Genomic DNA, 21389 nt, shown 5'->3' with positions numbered 1-21389 from the left:
AAATTGCCTATCTCTTTATTTTAATCCAGCCCCCATTTAAAAGATAAATCTATTTTATATAACCCACATTTTAAGGGACAGGTTTTATTAATTAAACACTTCTAATGTTAGAAAAGTAGAAGTGCTAGTACAGGTACTTTTTTAGTATTAGGCTACCTTGAGAGCTATAGAGAAAAGAGATAATACAACGTAATGCCTTTTCCCCTCTTCTGCCCCTGAAAATCCCCTTTTGGTAGACTTTCTATGAAATGAAGATTGTACTTAAATTTTAAATTTAGCTATCTTTTGAAAAAAAATCTTGTCATTAAACTTTGGATTGCATTTTGATTGGTTTGTTCTATATATACATTTTTTTTTCTTTTTTCTCTTCATTAAGTCAGTGATATCACCCCTTCTCTAAAACAATAAGTGACTGGAGTAGGAAAGCTGTACACTGGTAACAGATTGCCTGGATTAAAATCCCAGTTCCTTGAGCACTTTTGTTTTGTTGTTTTTTTCACTTATTTTATTTTTATTTTTTTTTAGAATTTATTTATATATTTGAGAGAGAGAGAATGAGAGACAGAGAGCATGAGAGGGAGGAGGGTCAGAGGGAGAAGCAGACTCCCTGCCGAGCAGGGAGCCCGATGCGGGACTCGATCCCGGGACTCCAGGATCACGACCTGAGCCAAAGGCAGTCGCTTAACCAACTGAGCCACCCAGGCGCCCCTCACTTATTGTTTTGTTGTTCACTAACCTCATTTGCCACATTTGTAAATACATGTCATAATAGCATCTATTCCACATGGTTGTTATAAAGGTTAAATAGGTTAATGTAAATATTTTAACATAAATAAGCCATACTAAAAGTACTCTTCTGAAATTTGTTTTTCTGATTCAGTAATATCATCATTCATTTTACCTGTCAGCCTGATTCTTTGTAAAAACTTTCTAGGGACGCCTGGGTGGCTCAGTCAGTTAAGCGTCTGCCTTTGGCTCAGGTCATGATCCCACGTGCTGGGATCAAGTCCCACACTGGGCTCGTTGCTCAGTGGGAAGCCTGCTTCTCCCTCTGTCTGCTGCTCCCCCTGCTTGTGCTCTCTCTCTCTCTGACAACTAAATAAAATCTTTAAAAAAAAATCTTTCCAATAATTTGTATTTGACATACATTTTTCCAGACATTTTCTGCTGTGAAGAATGCTGAAACAGTTATTCCAACTAAGCTTAAATATTCCGTACTGGAAGTTCTGATAGTTCCCTATATAGCTAGAGCCAACAATTAATTTATCAATTTTTGAAACACTGTCAGTAAAGAGGGCATTTGCTTAATGGTTAATACTATACTTACATTTTAACTAGAAATTTAAGGTTTTAACTATATTTTCTATTACCAAGAAATGGATAAGTACTATCTCAACTGTATTCATTTGGGTATGTTTGGGACAGTTAAATATATGATGTTTGGGATGAAAAAAAGAAGAAAAGAGACATTTATAAGCTATTGAGGAGCTAGTATGGTTGATAGGTTTATTACTTATCCTTTTTTATAGCGAGACAGTGTGGTGTATTAGAAAGAGCAATGGATTGAAGATACAGGTGCCATTCTAGGCTCTGCCAGTGACCCCACTGTAATCTTTGGAAAATTATTTCATTTTCTGGGCTTCAATTTCTTCTTTAAAGTGAGGAAAATAGATTAATTCAATATTTTTAAAACTATGCTCAATGAAGCACCAGATATCTGTGCTAAAGTTTTAAGAACTGCTGAAGAGGATATGAGGATATGGATGTGCATCTGGATCTTCCACTTTGTTTCAGCCAAACTTTGTTCTTAACCAGTTTGTATTTGGAGGTTTTGTTAGGAAGGAGGCTCCATGGTGTAAAGAAGTGTAGCAATGACTAGACTTGTTATTTGAATTCATTAATTTATTCAGTTAATGTTTATGTTCCATGCAATACTCTGTATGCCAGCGTCTACAACAGTTTTAAAAAAAATACTATAGAGAATGAGCTTCTTAATTGTTTTGTTTTGTTTTCCTGTTACACTATGTAACCTCCTTGAAGATCTTATTTATGTTCTTTCTTGTTGTATCCCAGATATTAGCCTGAATCCTGGCACCTGGTAGGCTCTCAACAGATATTTTTTGAATAAATGGGTGACTATATGGAACAATGAATGAGTGAATGAATGAAACAATGTTTTTATGATTTCTTTTTGCTCCAACATTGTATGATTTCTCTCAGTTACATCTTAGCTTAAAAAAATTATTTTGCTTTGGTTATAAAGCTCAGAGTGTACTACATAATATCAAATAAAACAAATGAAAGAATTTTTAAGTAAAAAACATAAAATTAGAACTATGTATAAAAACAACATGAAGGGGCACCTGGGTGGCTCAGTTAAGCATCTTCCTTCGGCTCAGGTCATGATCTCAGGATCCTTGGCTCAAGCCCCGGGTGGGGCTCTCTGCTCAGCAGGGAGTCTGCTCCTCCCTCTCCCTCTCTGCATTCTCTCTCACTCTTGCTCTTTGTCAAGTAAATAAATAAAATCTTAAAAAAAACCCCACACAACTTGGAAACAATAAATAAGTAGACTTCGCATATAGTTATGAAAGCACATTCTTACGGACCTAGTTTCCTAATTTTGAGAGATTCAGGTTATCTCACTTCAGATTAAATGAATATAACCCAAATGATAAGAGGAATACTTACTAAAATTTAAATAATGGATTTTTAAATAAATTTAATAAATTTAAATAAAAAATGGAGGTTTTATTCTTGCTTACTGGCATTGGATTAATTTTATTTTTAACCACTTTTAGATAGCTCCTTAAAATTGTTTAAAATCCATTGAAAAGTAATTACTTAATCAAGGTTATTTTTAATATCATGCATAATTAGAGGCTGATTTGGATTATGTGACCTTCGAGTTACTAAATAGGATAAAATCTGTAGGATGATAATTCCATAGAATTTATTTTTAGCACAGGATTTAAGAATGTGAATTTTCGGGGCGCCTGGGTGGCTCAGTTGGTTAAGCGACTGCCTTCAGCTCAGGTCATGATCCCAGCATCCTGGGATTGAGTCCCGCATCGGGCTCCCTGCTCGGCAGGGAGTCTGCTTCTCCCTCTCCCACTCCCCGTTTGTGTTCCCTCTCTCTCTGTGTCTTTCTCTGTCAAATAAATAAATAAAATCTTTAAAAAAAAAAAAAAAGAATGTGAATTTTCAAGACAGACTACATGGGTTTTTAATCCTGGCTCTATTATAGCCTAATAATGTGATCTTGGGCAAATTATTTGAGCCTCTCAATTATACTTTTCTCACCTGCAAAATATATCACCGTTATCTAATTTAAATGGTTATTGTGAGGGTTAAGTAAGATAATCATATAGAGTGTGTATTCCAGTTACTACAAATAACACCCAAACTTAGTGGCATAAAACAACCATTTAATATGCTCATGGTATCTGTGGGTCAGGAATTTGAACAGGGCTTAGCAGGGACTGATTGTTTCTGTTCTTGTCTGGGACCTCAGTGAGGGTGAGGGTGGGGAGGCTGGAACAGCTGAGCCTCCTCAGGTATTTCTCTCTCTCTCTCTCTCCATGTGATCGCTCTAGAATGGCAGCCTCAAGGAAATGGACTTCTTATGGATTCCCAAAGCACATGTTCTGAGACAATGTCAGAAGGAAACCATGCTGTCCTTTTCAAACCAAGCATTTTATCGTTCTCTTAATGCATAAAACAGTTGCTGTTATCTCACATCTGATGAAATTAGTTACGTGAGCTGATAATAAAGATCAACAATTCCCAAACATTGTTTCCAGTATGAAACATAATTCATACTCAGGTCATATTCCTTTCCTAGTGATATGGATAATTTCTAATTTCTTGTGTAGCTTTACTCCTCTCCTTTCTTTTTCATTAACGAAATTGAGATTGATAATAGCATAGATGCAATTTTGAATTAATTCTACTTTGAAATTCACTTTGGGTAAAAAAATTAAATAATTTGTAAACTACATTACTTCATCAGTACTAGCATTGTTTGTGACAGTTTACAACCGTGTTATAACAGAGTGGCGGAGTACTACTGATGCAGATCATGAAATAATACACACTTACAGGTTGAGGGAAGGATTATTTGCTAATATTCTACTACTTACCAATTCCCAGGCATATTATATATATTCATATTGGAAGCAGTAGTTTGATATATTCTCCTGTCTTTGCCAAGATTGTACATGTTGTTTCCCATTAAGAAAGTAAAAGCCTCCAGTAAGTAAAAATTTACTGTATCTCTCAAGGTACAGTTTAAATATCACCTATAAGCATTTCCTAAGTATTAATCTCTCCTTTTTCTGAATAATCAACAATTTTTTCATGAAATACCACAATTTTGATTCAAAGAAATTTTTTTACATTATAATATCTTAGGAATAGAGGTAATTCTTACCATTAAATGCTTATCATTGTTTAATGGTAGCATTTTTTTAGTGATACATGAGATAATTGGTATATATTATAATTGATAGCAACTTAGATGAAGTGAAATAGAATAAAATGGATGTATATTATATTAAGGTATGTTACACTATGTTATGCTGTGTTATATATTTTACCTACCTATCTTTCTAGAATGTGAGTTTCTTGAGATCCTATTTGTACCCACAGAACCTAGAACAGTTTCACGCTGTGTAATAATTAAAATGAATTCTAATGGATGTAATATATACCATCATGTTATCAATATATTCTTTAATAACATGTGATTGATTAAAATTGATTAAAATCACATATAATTAAAGAAGAATATATTAATAACACCAGAGGAGCAAGATTAAAAAAAAAAACAAGCTAATTATGAATAATGTTTATCTTTCTATTTAAAGTGCTAATGTATTTTGAGTAGTCTTAGTTTTGCTTTGGAGGTTGAAATTTGGTCTAAAGAATCTATCTGGCCTTTAGATCTACTGACTTTTATGTTTTGGTCCATATCTTTAAAATTTGCTGCTTTGGAAGCTGGCAGTATATTAGGAACAAATTACCATAAACCTAGTGGCTTAAAACAATACATATTTACCATCTCACAATTTCTGTTATTCAGGAGTCTCAGCATGGCTTAGCTGTGCCCTCTGCTTAGAGTCTCAAAGCTACAATAAGGGTGTTGGTTGGGCTGTGTTCTTATCTGGAGGCTCAACTGAGGAGGAATCTGATTCCAAGTTCAGTGAGATTGTCAGCAGAATTCATTTCCTTGTGACTGGATACTACCCAAAGTTCTTAGATGGTACCCACAGTTCCTAAAGACAGCCTGCTGTTCCTTGGCACATGGGCTTCTCATCATGGCTGCTTACTTCATCAAGCTAGCAAAGATAATCTCTAGAGCAAATTGACTAGCTACACAGTCTTGCTAATGATATCATTCTATCACCTTGTCATTTCACCATCTTAATTAGGAGCAAAAGCATGAACACCACAAGGTGGGGATAATGGGGCAGCACCTTAGAATCAGTTTTCCACATATACCCTAACAGTTGTTTCTGAAGCAACTCCATGGAACATAGTTGGAAAATCATTGCCTTAGAAAATATTCACTCTATATAACTTTTTTTTTTTTTAACTTTGAGTCTCCTTTAATACTGAACATTTTCTTTAGGGGAGAAATACTTACATCTTATTATCAGTTTTAATGGTTACCTTATGAAGAAAAATGACCTTCCAGGAAGGTTTCAGCATTATGTCTCAAAATACAGTTCCCGAAACACTTGTTCCATTAGAAAGGTTAGTGTTCCAATTAGGTTCGTGGAAACTATATGTTATATAATTCATGTAAAGAAACATATTGTCATTACTATGTGAAAAATCATTCACTCCAGAAATCTATTTAATTACATTTAATCTAGAGTTTTCCAAACTTATTTGACTAGAGGACCTTTATATTACTCGACCTATTAACATTTTGCAGTCAGTGTTCCATGTTGGGAAATGCCAACATTTATAACTTGACAAGTTGAAGAGGAGGGCAAAATATCAGGAAGAGAAATGAGAGGAAAAATAAAAGATTATAAATGAATTTTCCCTGTCTATTTTAGAATGGAAGTTTGATTATTTCATTTTAATAATGATGATCAAATGGGGATGACTCTACAATTTGCAGAGAACTTTGATTGCCATTATCATATTTAAACCTCTCAACAATCTGTGAGATATCACAATTAATCTCTTTTTATATGGATGAGGCAATGAGGCCTAATGTATTACTTGACTTGCCCAAGTCCTAAAATTAATAAGGAATGAAACAGATACTTTAACATAGGTTTTGTGGCTCTAGCTACAAAACTCTTTCTGTCATCATATGCTGTGGACTTAAATTTGGTTTAACTTAAAAATGAGGATATTGAAGAATACCTTTATATAATATGTGATTTAATTATAAAACCTCTGTTAAAGTAATGAAAACAATGACGTAAACAGTTAATAAACTCTTGCATTCACTTAATGACTTAGAAAAAAATGTAATAAATAGAATATTCAAACTTTTTTCTCTGTGTATTCAACATACACACACACACACACTGTTGGATTAGTTTGTGTTTTACAGTAGAGGTAAGTGAAGGAGAAAATCTTAGCCTAAGATGTGAGTCTTTGATTACTATTTTTAATCAGGTTTCATATTTAAGAATGTTTAACTTGCAGTAATAGAATCATTGAATGTTAGAGTTACATTAAATTTAGTGTGCTTTTTGTGTAACTTCCTAACTGAAGCACCAATTTTCTCTAAGTCATGCTGACAAGTGGTATTCTAGCCTTTTCTTTGAATTGTAAAGCTGCAATGATAGTACACAGAGATCCCGTGTGCCCTTCACCTGGTTTCCTTCAATGATTACATCTTGGATAATTATAGTACAATATCAAAACCAGGAAATTGACATCAATTTATATAGTTTATATAGTTTTATGACATCACATATATGGATTTATAAACCCCTGCTATTATAAAGGTACAGAACTACTATACCACCACAAAGATCTTGGTTATGCTACCCCTTTATAGTAACATTCCCCCCCACCCCTGCTCATCCCTAACCTCTGCTAACCACTAATTTATTTTTCATCTCTATAATTTTATCATTTAGAGAATATTGTATGAATGAAATCATATGGTATGTAACATTTTGTGACTTTTTTCCCCATTCTGCATATTGCCCTTGAGGTCCATCTGTGTTGTATGTATAAATAATTTTTGTTTTTTTTTTATTACTGAGTAGTATTCAATGGTATGGATATACCACAGTTTGTTTGGTCATTTGCCTATTGAAAGATATTTTGGTTGTTTCCACCTTTTAGCTACCTTTACAAATAAAGATATTCTTTTTGGTGAAATTTCTCTTCACATAGAGATTTTAGCCTTTTACCATTAAGTATGATCTTAGCTGTAGGTTCTTGGTTGATTATTTATTTGAGCAAGTTCTCCTGTATTCCTTGTTTTTTGAGAGTTTTTTTTAATCATGAATTTTTTTTCTGCATCAGTGAATAGGATTGTGTGATTTTTCTCTTTTAATTTGTGAATATGGTAGGTTGCACTGATTTTCAATATTCAACCAGTCTGACATTCCAGCAATAAACCTCATTTGGTCAGAGTGTATTATACTTTTTATATATTGCTGAATTCTATTTGCTAATATTTTGTTAAGTATTTCTATGTTTGTGAGGGACATTGGTCTGCATTTTTTTGTTGTTTGCCATTTTCTTTTTTGTATTCTGTTCCCTCTGATTTTTATTTCTCTGCTTTCTTTTTCTTGCCTTCCAATGGGTTATTTGAACATTTTTTTGAGTTGCATTTTGATTCATCTCTAGTGTTTTTTGAGTGTATTTCTTTGCAAAGACTTTTTTTAGTGGTTGCTCTAGATAATATATTACATATGCACTATCACATCCTACTGGTGTTTACATTTTACTAGAGTGAAGTGTAGAAACCTTACATACCTTACATTCCTTTGCCTTTCCCTGTTTCTAATGTAATTTTCTTAAATATTTCTTCTATATATGTCAAAAAGCACATCAGACAATGTATACTTTTTGGCTCAAACACCAAACATAATTTAGAAAGCTCAAGAGGAAAAGGAAAGTCTGTTGTATTTACCCATATTTTTGCTTACTATGTTCTTTATTCCTTCTCAGTATTTCAAGGTTCCCTCTTTTTTTGTTTATTTTTGTTTCCAGAACTTTTCTTTAGACATTCTTTTAGGGTAGGTCTGTTGGTGACAAATTCTCTTAGTTTTATTTTGTCTGAGAATGTCTTTATTTCTCATTCATTTCTGAGATGTAATTTACCATGTTTAGAATTCAGGGTTGACATTCTTTTATTTCAGCAATTAAAAATATTGTTCCATTTTCTTCTGGCCTCCAAAGTTTCTGATCAGAAATCCACTGTCATTCAAATTATTTTCCCTCTTTAGGTAAGGTGTTTTTTCTCTTGCTGCTTTCAAGACAGTTTGTCTTTAGTTTTTAGTCTGATTATAGTATGTCTTGCACAGATTTCTTTGAGTGTTTCTTGTTTGGGAGTTTATGTAGTTTTTTGAATCAGTAGGCTCAGCTTACACGTTTTACAAATTTGGGAACTTTTCAGTCACTGTTTCTTTAAATACTTTTTCAGGCTTAGCTTCTTTTTCCTCTCCTTCTGGGACTACAATGATGTGAATTTTGGATCTTTTGTTGTAATTCTTCAAGCCCCGGAGTCCTCGCTTATTTTATTTATTTTTATTTTTATTTTATTTTATTATTTTATTTTATTAGTCTACTTTATGTTTTTCAGATTGAGTGATTTCTGTTGTTCTATTTTCAAGTTCATTGAGTTGTTCCTCTGTTTTCTGCATTCTACAGTTGAGGTCATCCATTTGCTTTTTCAATTTGTTATTTTTCAGTTTTAAAATTTCTATTAGGTTCTTTCTGTGTCTTCTTTTTCTTGTTCTGGAACTGGAAAGCCTAGCAATACATTTTTGAAATGTTACTAAAGGAAGAATATTTTATTATCTTAGTTCTGCCCTTTGAAGCTATACAAAATAAGAATATTAATACTAATAGTCCTAGTGGTTGAGGACTATTTTGTGTATGATTTACATTGGTTACTGTATTTAATTCTTAAGTAATTCTATCTTTTACTCATTCAACAAATGTTTACTGGCTACCTACCATATATAACACTTTTTTTTTTTTTTGGTCAGTCAAATATTTTTGCTTTGGCTTCAAATGGTTAAACAGCTTGTCCTTTATTTACTCAGGAAAGAACTTCATTTCTTCCTTTTTTGGTAGGTTGTAGGCATTGGGAGAAAGAGACATTGTGAGCTAGGTTCTCACACCTTCACATAAACCAGCCAAGAATTTTCCTTTAGGGTTTCCACACTGTTTTTAATTCAGTTTGGAGATTTATCAGTGCTTTTGTGTGGAGCAATATTGTATTTTCAAAGGGTTTTCTGAGATACAAATACTCTTAACTTTTTGGGTAGCCATAAAATTTTAATTGTCAATTTGTGCCATGAGAAAGATTGGGAAGCACTTGTCTATTTTGTAGATTAAAGAGTATTTTTCCCCTACAAAGTAAATTTTGTGTATTTAGCCCAATAGCATCATCCTTCACAAATAAACTTCTTAAGAGAATTATCTCCAGCGGTTTTCAAACATTATTGAGATCATAATCACCTGGTGGGTTGTTAAAAAACAGATTGCTAGGCCTTATCTACAGAATTTCTGATTACTTAAGTCTCAGCTGGTGCCTAAAAATCTGGCACTTTTAACAAGTCCCAGGGTGATGTTGATTATGCTATTTAGGGGATTTCACTTTGTGAACCATTTGTCTACACACAATTTTTCTACTTCCTTGTCTCCCTTTGATTTTTCAGTTACTTCAACAGATTTTAATTTTCATAATTCTTTCCAAAGTTTTCTCTAGCCTCCTTCTGATCTTCATGTTGCCACATCAAATGCACACTTTTCTGTTCCTTATCTTACCTACTGTACAGAAATCATTCACCATAGTTCCTTTCTCCTCCTGCTGAGGAAACTCTCTTCTGTTTGGTTTGGGGAACTCCCTCTCCCTCCCTCCTTCTTTTCTTTCTGGCATGCTCTTTCTCAGCCTCTCTTTTTCTCAAACCAAACTCTAAATGTTAGGATTCAGTCGGGCTCCTCTTCATATCTTATTTTACCTTCTGTTCCTAAATGATCCACTGAGTCCTATCTGTGTGCTAATAATTCCAATTTATGTCTGCAGCTCGGACTTTTCTTTGTTACAGCTTAACAAATCGATTTTTTATATGCCCACTTGAATAACTTATAGATATTTTTAATAATATATCCAAAATCAATCACCATATTGAATAAATTCTAAGATGCATATTTCTATCATTTTAGTATGTGTGAATTCTATAGTCAGTGACATCTTAGAGTCTATGAAATGGAGTATTTCCTTCCTACCCCTTTCTAATAAAAAGTGCTCTTCCTCCAGCTTTCTCCATCTTATAAGTAGTCTTTCCTTCCATTCAGTTGTTAATGCCAGAAACCTGGGACTTCTCCTTGACTCTTGAGTCTTTCTTAAATTTTTTATTCTTTTTTTTTAGTAATCTCTACACCCAACATGGGGCTCAAACTTGTGACACTGAGATCAAGAGTCACATGCTCTACTGACTGAGCCAGTCAAGATGCCCCTCTTCAGTCTTTCTTCTCTTATTTCTACCGCCAAAACATCTCTCAGTTCCCTTTTCATACCTTATCTGTTGCTGTCACCTTTGTTCAAACTATAATTACCTGTCCCATGGATTATTGCAAATGCCTATTAACCTTGGTGTCTTCCAACCCAATCTGTAGTTAGTACTTAGATTCATCTTTTTAAAATGTAAATCAGTTCATGTCAACATCTTGCTTAAAATCCTTCAGTGAATGAAATCCGTAATCTTTAATATAGCATAAAAAGTCCTCTCTAAGCTGGTTTGTGCTGCCTCACTTCACTTAGCATTCCTTTTTTTTTTTTTTTTAAAGATTTTATTTATTTATTTGACAGAGAGAGATACAGTGAGAGAGGGAACACAAGCAGGGGGAGTGGGAGAGGGAGAAGCAGGCTTCCCGTGGCACAGGGAGCTCGATACGGGGCTCGATCCCAGGACCCTGGGACCATGACCTTAGCGAGAGGCATTCACTTAACAACTGAGCCACCCAGGTGCCCTCTCACTTAGCATTCTTTTTGGTTCAGACACACTGGTGTTCCATCAGTTTTTCTACAGTATCCTGTTGTTGCTTCTTCCTGGAATGTTCTTTCCTCCACTTTCCATCTACCTATCTCCTTACTTGTCTTTTAGGCCACATATTTCATTTCTCATTTTAAAGATCACTTCTTTAGAGGTCATTGCTGACCCCAAAATCTACATTATATCTTATTATACTCTTTCATGGTGTTTTGAGAGTTCTGCCCTTTGCACTTATTGTACTCTCTCATAGTGTGCTTTCCTGTATGGCATTCATGATTTATTTACTGTGTTTATCTTCACTGTGTTCTGTGTCTCATTGTTTTACTCCTTATGCTAGAGCTTAGCACAATACATAGCAAATGGAAGGTATTTAGTAAATATTTTTAAGTAAAAGAAAATATGACTAGAGCTTAAAAAGATGCATATGTACACATATAGACTAAAAAGAATTTTTTTTAAATGTAAAGCAAATAAGGAGCACATAAATTTGGGAAATGGATATTCATTCTTAGTTGCTAATTATATACATTGTTTGACAAAATCATTTTAAAAGAAAATTTACTTTTTATGAGAATGCAATTTCTGCAAAAAAGTTGAAAAATTATTTCAAAGAATTTTAAGTAATTCATGATATTTAAGTAAAGTTTATTTTATTTTTACTAATAGAAATTGAGTGATTCTGTTTTTTTTCATTTTCATACAAAATTAATCTTTTGTGTAACCAATTCTTTTTTAAACCACCCCAATTTTTTGGGAGGTTTCAGCATTATAAAGAATATCATACTACATTCCAGGAACAACATTTAATTACTTGGTTTTTTGTTATAGTGGTTATTGGCAAACCGCTGTTTAATTCTGAAAATGTTCCTTAATCTTTGGAGAACGACCTCATGTCTGTAGGCCAGCATGGAAAAAAATAGCATGAATAATAGACACAGTGGATAATCTTTTTCTTTTTTGGAATATATAATTTTTTCATTTCTATTCCTGTTTATATGCCTTTTCTCTTCTTGCAGAACTTTTGATCTGTAGGATCCATCTAGAGTACATAAACTTTATATTCTGCATTCTATAAATTTTACTCATTTGGAACCTTAGCTTTCTCTTGGTATATATAGTGAGTGCTGCAGACAAAGTTCTTGAAACCAGACAGGACCACATAGTTTAAAATGTTTATAATGTCTTTGTCTGTCCTATCTTTCGCTGTCTCCTTTACTGCACTCTTTGTCTGTCTGACTCTCACAGGAGACATGGATTACAACTGGTTGGACCATACGTCTTGGCATAGCAGTGAGGCATCCCCAATGTCTTTGGTGAGACATGTGGAGCCTTACTATTCAATTTTCGTTTTTCATTTCACTTTTCCTTTTTTATTTACACCTTTGCATGTTTTCTTTTTTGTATCTTTTTTTTTATTTTTATTTATTTTTATTTTTATCCCACACCTGTAGGGGACAGTCAAAAGGGAAAAAGAAAAACTAGTGAGCAGGCAGTTTTGTCGGACTCTAACACCAAGTCTGAGAGACAAAAGAAAATGATGTACTTTGGTGGCCACTCTTTGGAAGAGGACTTGGAATGGTCTGAGCCTCAGATTAAGGACTCTGGGGTAGATACCTGTAGTAGCACAACCCTTAACGAGGAGCATAGCCATAGTGATAAGGTACTGAGATTGTGGAGCCTGCCTTTTAACCTGCTCATTTGGTCTTCGTTTGCTCTCTGTCACTCATTCAAATGGAACATAATAAAAGGACAGGGCATTTCAAGGGTCAATGTAGCATTTCTTAAGGTGCAGAAAAGAAAAACAAAACCCAAACAAACAAACCAAAATACTTCTTGCTTGCTTTGCTGTTTTTATTGTTCGACGGCATACCAAAAAATAAGTAAATGAAATAAAAAATTTAGGAACAAAGGAATGCTCTGTCTATGGTCGCATGAGAGAACTTTGTGATGTTTTTATAAACCACAAATATAAAGAATTTTTGGATTGGCTTATTTGATTGCTTGCATATATTTTCCTTGGGATGAAAATTAAATTATTAATAGTTTCAATCCCAGGCAAAAGGGAGATAATTGGGTCTGTTTGCACAGAAAAAGTTGTTTTTCTTTTTTCCCTTTCACTGTCGTTTTGCTCTTTTGTTTTATTGTCATAGCATTTTAATGTAGTATTAATTAGTACTAGAACCATTGCCATCTGCTTTGGTATTTATTATTTTTGCTTTTAGAATAGTGAGACTTTTGAAATCTTTTTACCATATAGATGTGATTGACTAGAACTTGTCTTTTGCCTGCCAAATTTTGCATGAAGATGTGCATGTTACTTTTAGATGACTGAAACTATGATTACACAAATCGTTTACTTTGTTATTTGACATATAATTCATAATGGACGGTGTTATGATTTATAAAGGGCTTGGCTCTGCCCTGAGAAAGAGAGAAACTCCTCACATTTTCAAGCTTATTTAACAGTGGATACCATTGAATTATCTAATAAATTTAATTTACTAAATAGATCAAAGACCTGAAAGAATCAATGAACCTGCAAAAAGTGAGAAATATAAACTAGCCTCACCTTTGAATTAGGTCTCTCTCTCTGTCATGTAGATTCAGCTGAAAAGTTACTGGGGCTTGTGTATTTTTATAATTTTAATCTAAAAACCTATTTCAAAGAAGCCCTCATCATAGGCTCAAATTTGATGTATTAATATAATTTTACCTTTTAACTTATACTGTAATTAAGTCTTTCAAAGTCTCCAATAGTGTTTGAATATTAAAATATCATTTTTAAATGAATTTAACCTCATAGAATTTCAATCTATCTCTTCTGTCATGTGAATTTTTAATTAATCTTCAGCATGTAGATAGTTTGCATATATTTTCAAGATTTCTCAGATTTCATAGAACATATAACTGCAATAATGTGTCAGGGCACTGTAAGAATTTGCAGTAATTGGATTTTGAAAAATCTTGAGATTTGGAGCATGTCAGCATAACGTAGTAAGCCCTTTTGATCAGTGTTTTGAATGCAAACTGGTTTGTGTAATCATAACTCTTTGGAAATCTGGAGTTTAGAGAGACTGTACAACAAAGGGTTATTTATCATAAAAGAACATTAATTTTTTTTTGTTTGTTGATGCAATATGTCAGCACCCTGTGACGTGGCAGCCATCTAAAGATGGAGATCGTTTAATTGGTCGCATTTTGTTAAATAAGCGTCTAAAAGATGGAAGTGTGCCTCGAGATTCAGGAGCAATGCTTGGCTTGAAGGTATGTGATGAAATATGAGATTTTGGCTCCCTACTCCTTTACTGATTTATGAGAAAAGCAAAAATTTAATAACTCTTTCCAACTTATGCCAACTTAGTATTTCTTTCCCATTTTCAAGAATTCCCAAGTATTTGCACTCATGACCCAAAACCTTTTCATTTTCCAAGTATTATTTATTCCACGATAATACTTGTATATATGATTTTGGAAAATACAACTCGAGTGATATGCTTGAATACTGAATACAGTGCTGTCCTTTAAGTCTGTATCTGTGTTTATATTCTGTTAAAACAATGGTTTTAACCAATGACTAAATATGCAAACTTGGGAAATGTAGTATATTTATGACATGGTGTTTAAAGGAAAACCACAGGCCTCAAATAGCATCACTTAGGTTAAGGCCCCATGTCAGTTAAACAAAACTTAATCCCTAGCTTAATGCAGTTTCAGTCTCCCAGCAGTGTAACCTCTATCCAGTCAACATGGAATTTCCTGGTCAATACTAGGAAATTTATTGATAGACCCCCTTTTGGAGGGCAGTCTTGCCTTAACAGTGCATTCCTTGCTAATAAATTCCTTTCTTCTATTTTTTTTTTTAATGCCCTCTCTCAGCCTTTGAAAACCTTTCTTTTGTTGACCTCAGAAGAGCTCTCCTCTGCTTGCTAGATGGGATGCTGTCCAATTCATGAATCACTTAATAAAGCCAATTAGATCTTCAAATTTATGTGGTTGAATTTTGTTTTTTAGCAAACAATATAATTTTTGTTTAAGGGTAGGAAAATGTGGGTGTGTGTGTATTTGTGTGTGTGAGAAAGAGTATACTGTTTAAAGTCTGGAAACTCAAAAATACTTATGGTAGGAGATTTAATATAACTATTAATTCATATTTGACTGTAAAATACCAGACAGTTATTTGGTAAGTAGATCAAACAGAACTTTGTGGTTTTGGGGTTTTGTTGTTGTTGTTGGTGGTGGTGGTGGTTTTTTGTTGTTGTTATTGTTCATCTGTATGGTGAATTAAAAACTGAAATGAAAAAAGAGTAAGTGGTTTTTAGAGTTAAGCAATTACCACAGAAGTTGCCCTATAGAATATAGTGAGATATTAGAAAACTTTGGGTATAAGTGGAATTGGCCAACAAACATTTATTAGGTGCCTGCCATGTAGCTGGCACTCATCTGAGCATTTTACTTCTATCATATTATTTAATGCAGCAGATGAGAAATAGGCTTAGAGAGGTGTCATAACTTGCCCACGGTCACAAAGATGATGATGAAGGTGAGATTTAAATCCAGATCTGTCCAATAGAGTGTTAGAGCAGTGAAAAGTAGAGGTTAGGGAGTCTTGGCTTGAATCCTGACTACGGCCATTACAAGCAACATGACATTGGGCAACTAAGCTTCTGTTAGCCTCAGATTTCTCATCTGTAAAATGGAGATAATAATGCTTATTGAATTATTATAATAAACTTAAATAAAGCAATATACAAGCATTTAGCACAGTGACTAGCACACTGTAAGATTTTAATAATAATAATAATCATAGTATAAAGTATCATTAATTATTATTATTGAAGTTTATCAAGCCAAGAAAGTTTTAAAATATTAACAGAAGGATGTCAGCCCATGATATCTATACATTTAATTTTCAGAATCAAACATAGCACTAATTAGTTAGTATGAACTGAACTGCAACTGGGGGTGTTTCACTGCAACTTGGGAATAAATACATAGAAAAAGCCAGTGATTTTTAAAATTCAGATATTGTTCACTCAATTTAGAGGGAAAAAAACTAATTAATGAAGTCAATTACTGTTATTTGCTTAACATGCTATAAAGTTGATATATTGGTTGAATGGTAGTTGATCACAAGCATTAAGTTTGTAAGGGGCCGGTCTTACAGGTACACATATGACTCTGCAGCATTATTGCTAACATTTGTTTTTCCTCTTTCTAAAAGATATATATTAATAGAAACATAAAAATAGAAAAATTGGGATGCAAATAGCGTAAAGTTTACATGAGTTCTAATGAGATTAAGTACATTTTGTAATTTTCTTAGGAAAAATCCATCATTATCATTTACATTATCAATGAGCCTAAAAGATTACTAAATAATGAAATTTTGGTGGGTTATCATAACTATAGTCAAAGTAACAAATATTTATGTGGTTATGATATTTGAAATCTATAACTAGAAACATTAATATAATTCTATAATACTGTAATAGCATGTTTTGGGAAATGATAAAAATAATTCTCTAAGAGAAAGTACAAATTATTAAATTCTTTCTAAGGTATGTAATTTTTTTTATTATTATGTTATGCTAATCACCATACATTACATCATTAGTTTTTGATGTAGTGTTCCATGATTCATTGTTTGTGTGTAACACCCAGTGCTCCATGCAGAACTTTAATACCCATCACCAGGCTAACCCATCCCCCCCCCATCTCTAGAACCCTCAGTTTGTTTTTCAGAGTCCATAGTCTCTCATGGTTCGTCTCCCTCTCCAATTTCCCCAATATTTTTTTCACAAATACTAGATTAAATTGTGAAAATTTTAGAATATCTCAAAAGAGTCCACTTATGGAACATGTACTCAGTTTCCAATAACACTATATTATTAAAAATTATTTTTAGAATATTACAGTTTTAAAAGCTACAAATTGTCTAGTTATTTTTTACTTGAATCTTCAGCTATGTTCCTTTGAACAATATGCCTGTTTTAACACTTTTCTCTTTTAAACAGGTTGTAGGAGGAAAGATGACTGAATCAGGTCGGCTTTGTGCATTTATTACCAAAGTAAAAAAGGGAAGTTTAGCTGATACTGTAGGGCATCTTAGACCAGGTAGGTTTCTATCTTGGATTATTTATATTTAAACTGCTAAACTCAAGTAGTTATAAAAAAGTTGTCCTCACTTAGAAATGATTTGACCAAAAACAAGGAACTCATTTTTAACTTAAATAAAAAAATCTTTATTCTTAATGGCAAGTGTAACTATTATTTCTTGAGTCACATCAGATAGAAAGATTTTTATATTTACTGATTTTTTTTCCTGATGGATATTCTTATTTTGTATCTAGTATTAATCTATTTTGCTTCCCATAAGGCTTTACTTTTCTTTTGAAAAAATTCCAACAGTTTAGGAAACAAACATTATGGATAAATACATATTTCCTACAATGTGTGACTCCTTATCTCTTTGGTAATGGATACTATTGGAGAGATCCTTGAGTCCCTTGGAGAGAATATGATAAGATGCTAAGCTTTAAACATTTTATAAGAAACTGTAGGGGTATATGGGTGGTTGGTTAAGTGTCTGTCTTCAGCTTAGGTCATGGTCCCAGGGTCCTGGGATTGAGGCCCGCACAGCATCGAGCTCCCTGCTCACTCAGCAGGGAGTCTGCTTCTCCCTCTCTCCCTTGCTCCCCACCCCCCTCCACTACCCCGCTTGTGCTCTCTCTCACGTGTGCTCTCTCCCAAATAAATAAATAAAATCTAAAAAAAAAAAAAAGAGAAATTTTAGACAAGGTGCTCAGTTGCATATATATTGACAAACCTAGAATATAGTCGTAAAATTTTCAAAGAGTTAACAGATTTTAATAATTTCTAGAATTAGATTCCTATTAAGAAACCACAGAGATAACTTTTACATAACTTTATTCCTCAGACCTTTGTCCTTTTGGGTAAAAGTACTAATCATCCTTACCATCAAATTTTATGCCAATGGAGCTGTTCTCAGTATGTCTTATTCCATAATGGTGACTTTATTCTATTGAGTTCATTGCAGTTTAAGGATGCTTTGGTTTCAAGTGCATTTTATGGGATTAGTTTTTCTTTCTAAAATTATCATTACCTGAATACACTATAGGTGATGAAGTATTAGAATGGAATGGAAGGTTATTGCAAGGAGCCACATTTGAGGAAGTATATAACATCATTCTGGAATCCAAACCTGAACCACAAGTGGAGCTTCTTGTTTCAAGACCTATTGGGTGAGTCGGTTTGTGTACTTTATGCACATACCTTATAAAGTTGACTACTGTTATACAATTTGTAGTGTGCAATCTAAAAATATCTGATTGCTCCATAAAAATTATTGTTTTGAGGACAGTGCTTCTTTTCTCCTTTTTTGCTAAAACAGCTCACCAAAAATCATGACATTTCTTTATTTGATCATGCTAGAATACACAGTTATTATAAAAGAAGAAGAAATATTTAGGTGTTTATTATTTTTATTGTCTTAGTAGCTTAGTAGGTGGCTAAAGGCATAGTAGGAGAAGGGGACTATAATAACAATTACTTTTAAAAGAAAGTTCATGAAGTATGGTCCTCTACATTGTGAAAATGAGGGTCAATGAATTTTACATATTTTTTTTTTTCAAAATGGAGATTTCAACATAGGAAAGAGAGGTCCCAAGGACACACTATTCCTAAATAGAGGAACAGTTTAAGGAACAACATGATGTGTTTAAGGAAACAGAACCAAAGTACTCCTTGGCTTTTGTAATTTTTTGCCTATAGATTAAATTAGCAATTTCCAAAAGTTGACAATAAATATAATCCTTTGTGCTGTATCCTGATAATTTCTCATTAAATATCACAGCAGTGTTTCCCTTATAGAAGCTTATATTCTAGGCCGATGTAAGAGATATACCTATAACTAAGTAAAAGCAATAGAAAAAATATACACAATGACAGCAAATTATTAAGTGCAAGTTTGGGGTAAAAGTATTTGAGGGTAGAAGCTATAAAAATTCTTTTTTTGTTGTAGAGTACCAATGGCCAGTTGTCTTTCACTTAGGAAATGATTGGACTATATTATTTTGATCTCTTTTTATGTTGGAGAAAATGATTTATGTTGGTAACTTAGTTTTTTTAATTTAATTTAATTTTATTAGGTTATGTTAATCACCATACATTACATCATTAGTTTTTGATGTAGTGTTCCATGATTCATTGTTTGTGTGTAAAAAGTAACTTAGTTTTATTGAAATGTTCCTTTCAAAGTAATGAATCTGGCACACGAAATTGTATCTTTTTCATTTTTCTATTCATAGTTTTGTAATATGGTAAAACTGCTGTGTATCAGGTTATTAATCAAATATATTAATCAAATATATTTATATTTGGTATTAATCAAATATTAATATATTAATCAAATATATTTATTGGTATTAAAGGATCCTCTAATCATATTTTTAATATCTTAAATATTCTTTTATGTACTTTTATGAATGACCTTAACTATTAAAATTTTTTCTACCAATCTTGGCAAATCTCAAACAAAAATGTACATACTTTCGACATAAATGCAGTTACCATCTGTAAGTCCCAATGAAAAACATGTTTGCATTTTTTCCTCAATGGAGTTATTACATTTAAAAAATTTCATTCGCAATCTGAATCTTTAAATTTTTCTTGTGATGATATTTTATTTATACTTCAATGTTATTGATTAAAGAATAGAATAGAATTAAAATATATCATAAAACCTATCTTTAATTCAAAAATTTATTAGAATGGATGATCATGTAGTAAAGCACATAGAAAATAAAGTATGTTTTTATGAATCTGCTATAAATGCATATGACTGTTTATTCCTTTCTAAGCAGTTGAGGTTAGTTCAGAATACTTTGATTAGCAATAAAGTACTACGTCTTGTTTTCTCTTACTTATATAATGCTACTATCATATACAATTTTGTTCATTTTACACTCTCCTGTTATATATAAGTTGATGATCATCAAAATAGCAGTTGCATTAATTGTTGAAACAATTTCTTGTTTTTCTTGTTCTATCATTTCAGAGATATCCCTAGAATCCCTGATGGCACACATGCACAACTGGAGTCCAGTAAGTCTCATTCATTCTAGAAGAAAATATTAATAGTGTCATTTTTCAGGGGTCAGATGAATTATTTTATCTATTAATATGAAGTAAGAAATAGAATAATCTTGTTATCAAATATATAGTTATTATACAAATGAAAAATTTAGCATTATTTCATGTTATTATGGGATAAAATACAAATTCTATAATATTTTAAAGATAGTTTTATTTTAATCATGCCCTCTTAACTGCTACATGTTTTTAGATAGCTTTATTAAGGTACACTACAATAAATTGGACCTAAGTGCACAACGGGGTAAATTTTGATGTACAGATGAAACCATCATCACAATAAAAATAATGAACACACCCATCTCTCCTAAAAGTTTTACCCCCCTCCTTCCTTAATTTCTTCTAATTTTAAAATTTACTACTTTGTAAACTAACCCTCAGTGAGTGGGGTGGGGGGGATCCTTGGGACAATCTAGTGAATAATATCCAAATTTACATTTTTAGAAAATAGGATAGTAGTTCTGATTTGGCATCATGGTAGAAATGGAACAATAGACAAGTAAGTTTAAGTAATGTTAAATACATAGACGCTTTTTATTACTTTTGTTTGAGTGCTATTTCAGATGTTAAACAAAGGGCTTTTTTCCCAGTGAACTAAGTTTCTTGATTGATTGAGAGTAAGGGATATTGTAAAAGAAGAGAGGAGAAGGGTTGCCATTTGAAATATGTTGCTCAGGAGAGACCATACTGAGAAGGAATGATTGGAACGAAGATTTGGAGGAATGGCTATCTGGGGGAAAAACTTTCCAGGTACAGGGACCAAGTGGTGCAGAGGTTCTCAGGCAGGAAAGCCTACGATGCACTTGAGGAAAAGCAAGGAGGTCAGTGTTGCTGCACTAGACTGAGCAGCGGGAAGGATGAAGGATGAGCAGCAGGAAGGATGAAGGATAGGGGAGTCCTGGCAGCCAAATTGCATAGAGTTTGTAAACCGCTGTGAAGACTGCTTTGTTTTGGGCTTTTACTCTGTGGGAAATCAGTAGCTACATACGATGGTTTTGAGGAGAGATT

At 33.0% G+C, this 21389-nt stretch overlaps 1 protein-coding gene across 2 annotated transcripts in view; it reads left to right on the top strand.

Annotated features, from left to right (window-relative positions):
- RIMS2 (regulating synaptic membrane exocytosis 2) overlaps positions 1-21389 on the top strand; it is a 581950-nt gene that overhangs the window by 271783 nt on the left and 288778 nt on the right. The window contains exons 7-11 of one of the 2 annotated variants that reach the window (XM_064588000.1): positions 12662-12870; positions 14355-14474; positions 17225-17324; positions 18349-18472; positions 20287-20333. In XM_064588000.1, the coding sequence (XP_064444070.1) occupies positions 12662-12870; positions 14355-14474; positions 17225-17324; positions 18349-18472; positions 20287-20333 (600 nt within the window). Of the gene's footprint in view, positions 1-12455; positions 12524-12661; positions 12871-14354; positions 14475-17224; positions 17325-18348; positions 18473-20286; positions 20334-21389 lie in introns of both variants that reach the window. The other variant, XM_064588001.1, reaches the window with a different exon arrangement.

This window comes from Mirounga angustirostris, unplaced genomic scaffold, assembly GCF_029215605.1.
Source record: "Mirounga angustirostris isolate CCGP_5_RB_7025 unplaced genomic scaffold, mMirAng1.0.hap1 SCAF_4, whole genome shotgun sequence".
NCBI classification, from domain to species: Eukaryota; Metazoa; Chordata; class Mammalia; order Carnivora; family Phocidae; genus Mirounga; species Mirounga angustirostris.
The sequence above is the reverse complement of the archived record's forward strand: the minus strand, read 5'-3'. Positions and strand labels throughout refer to the sequence as shown.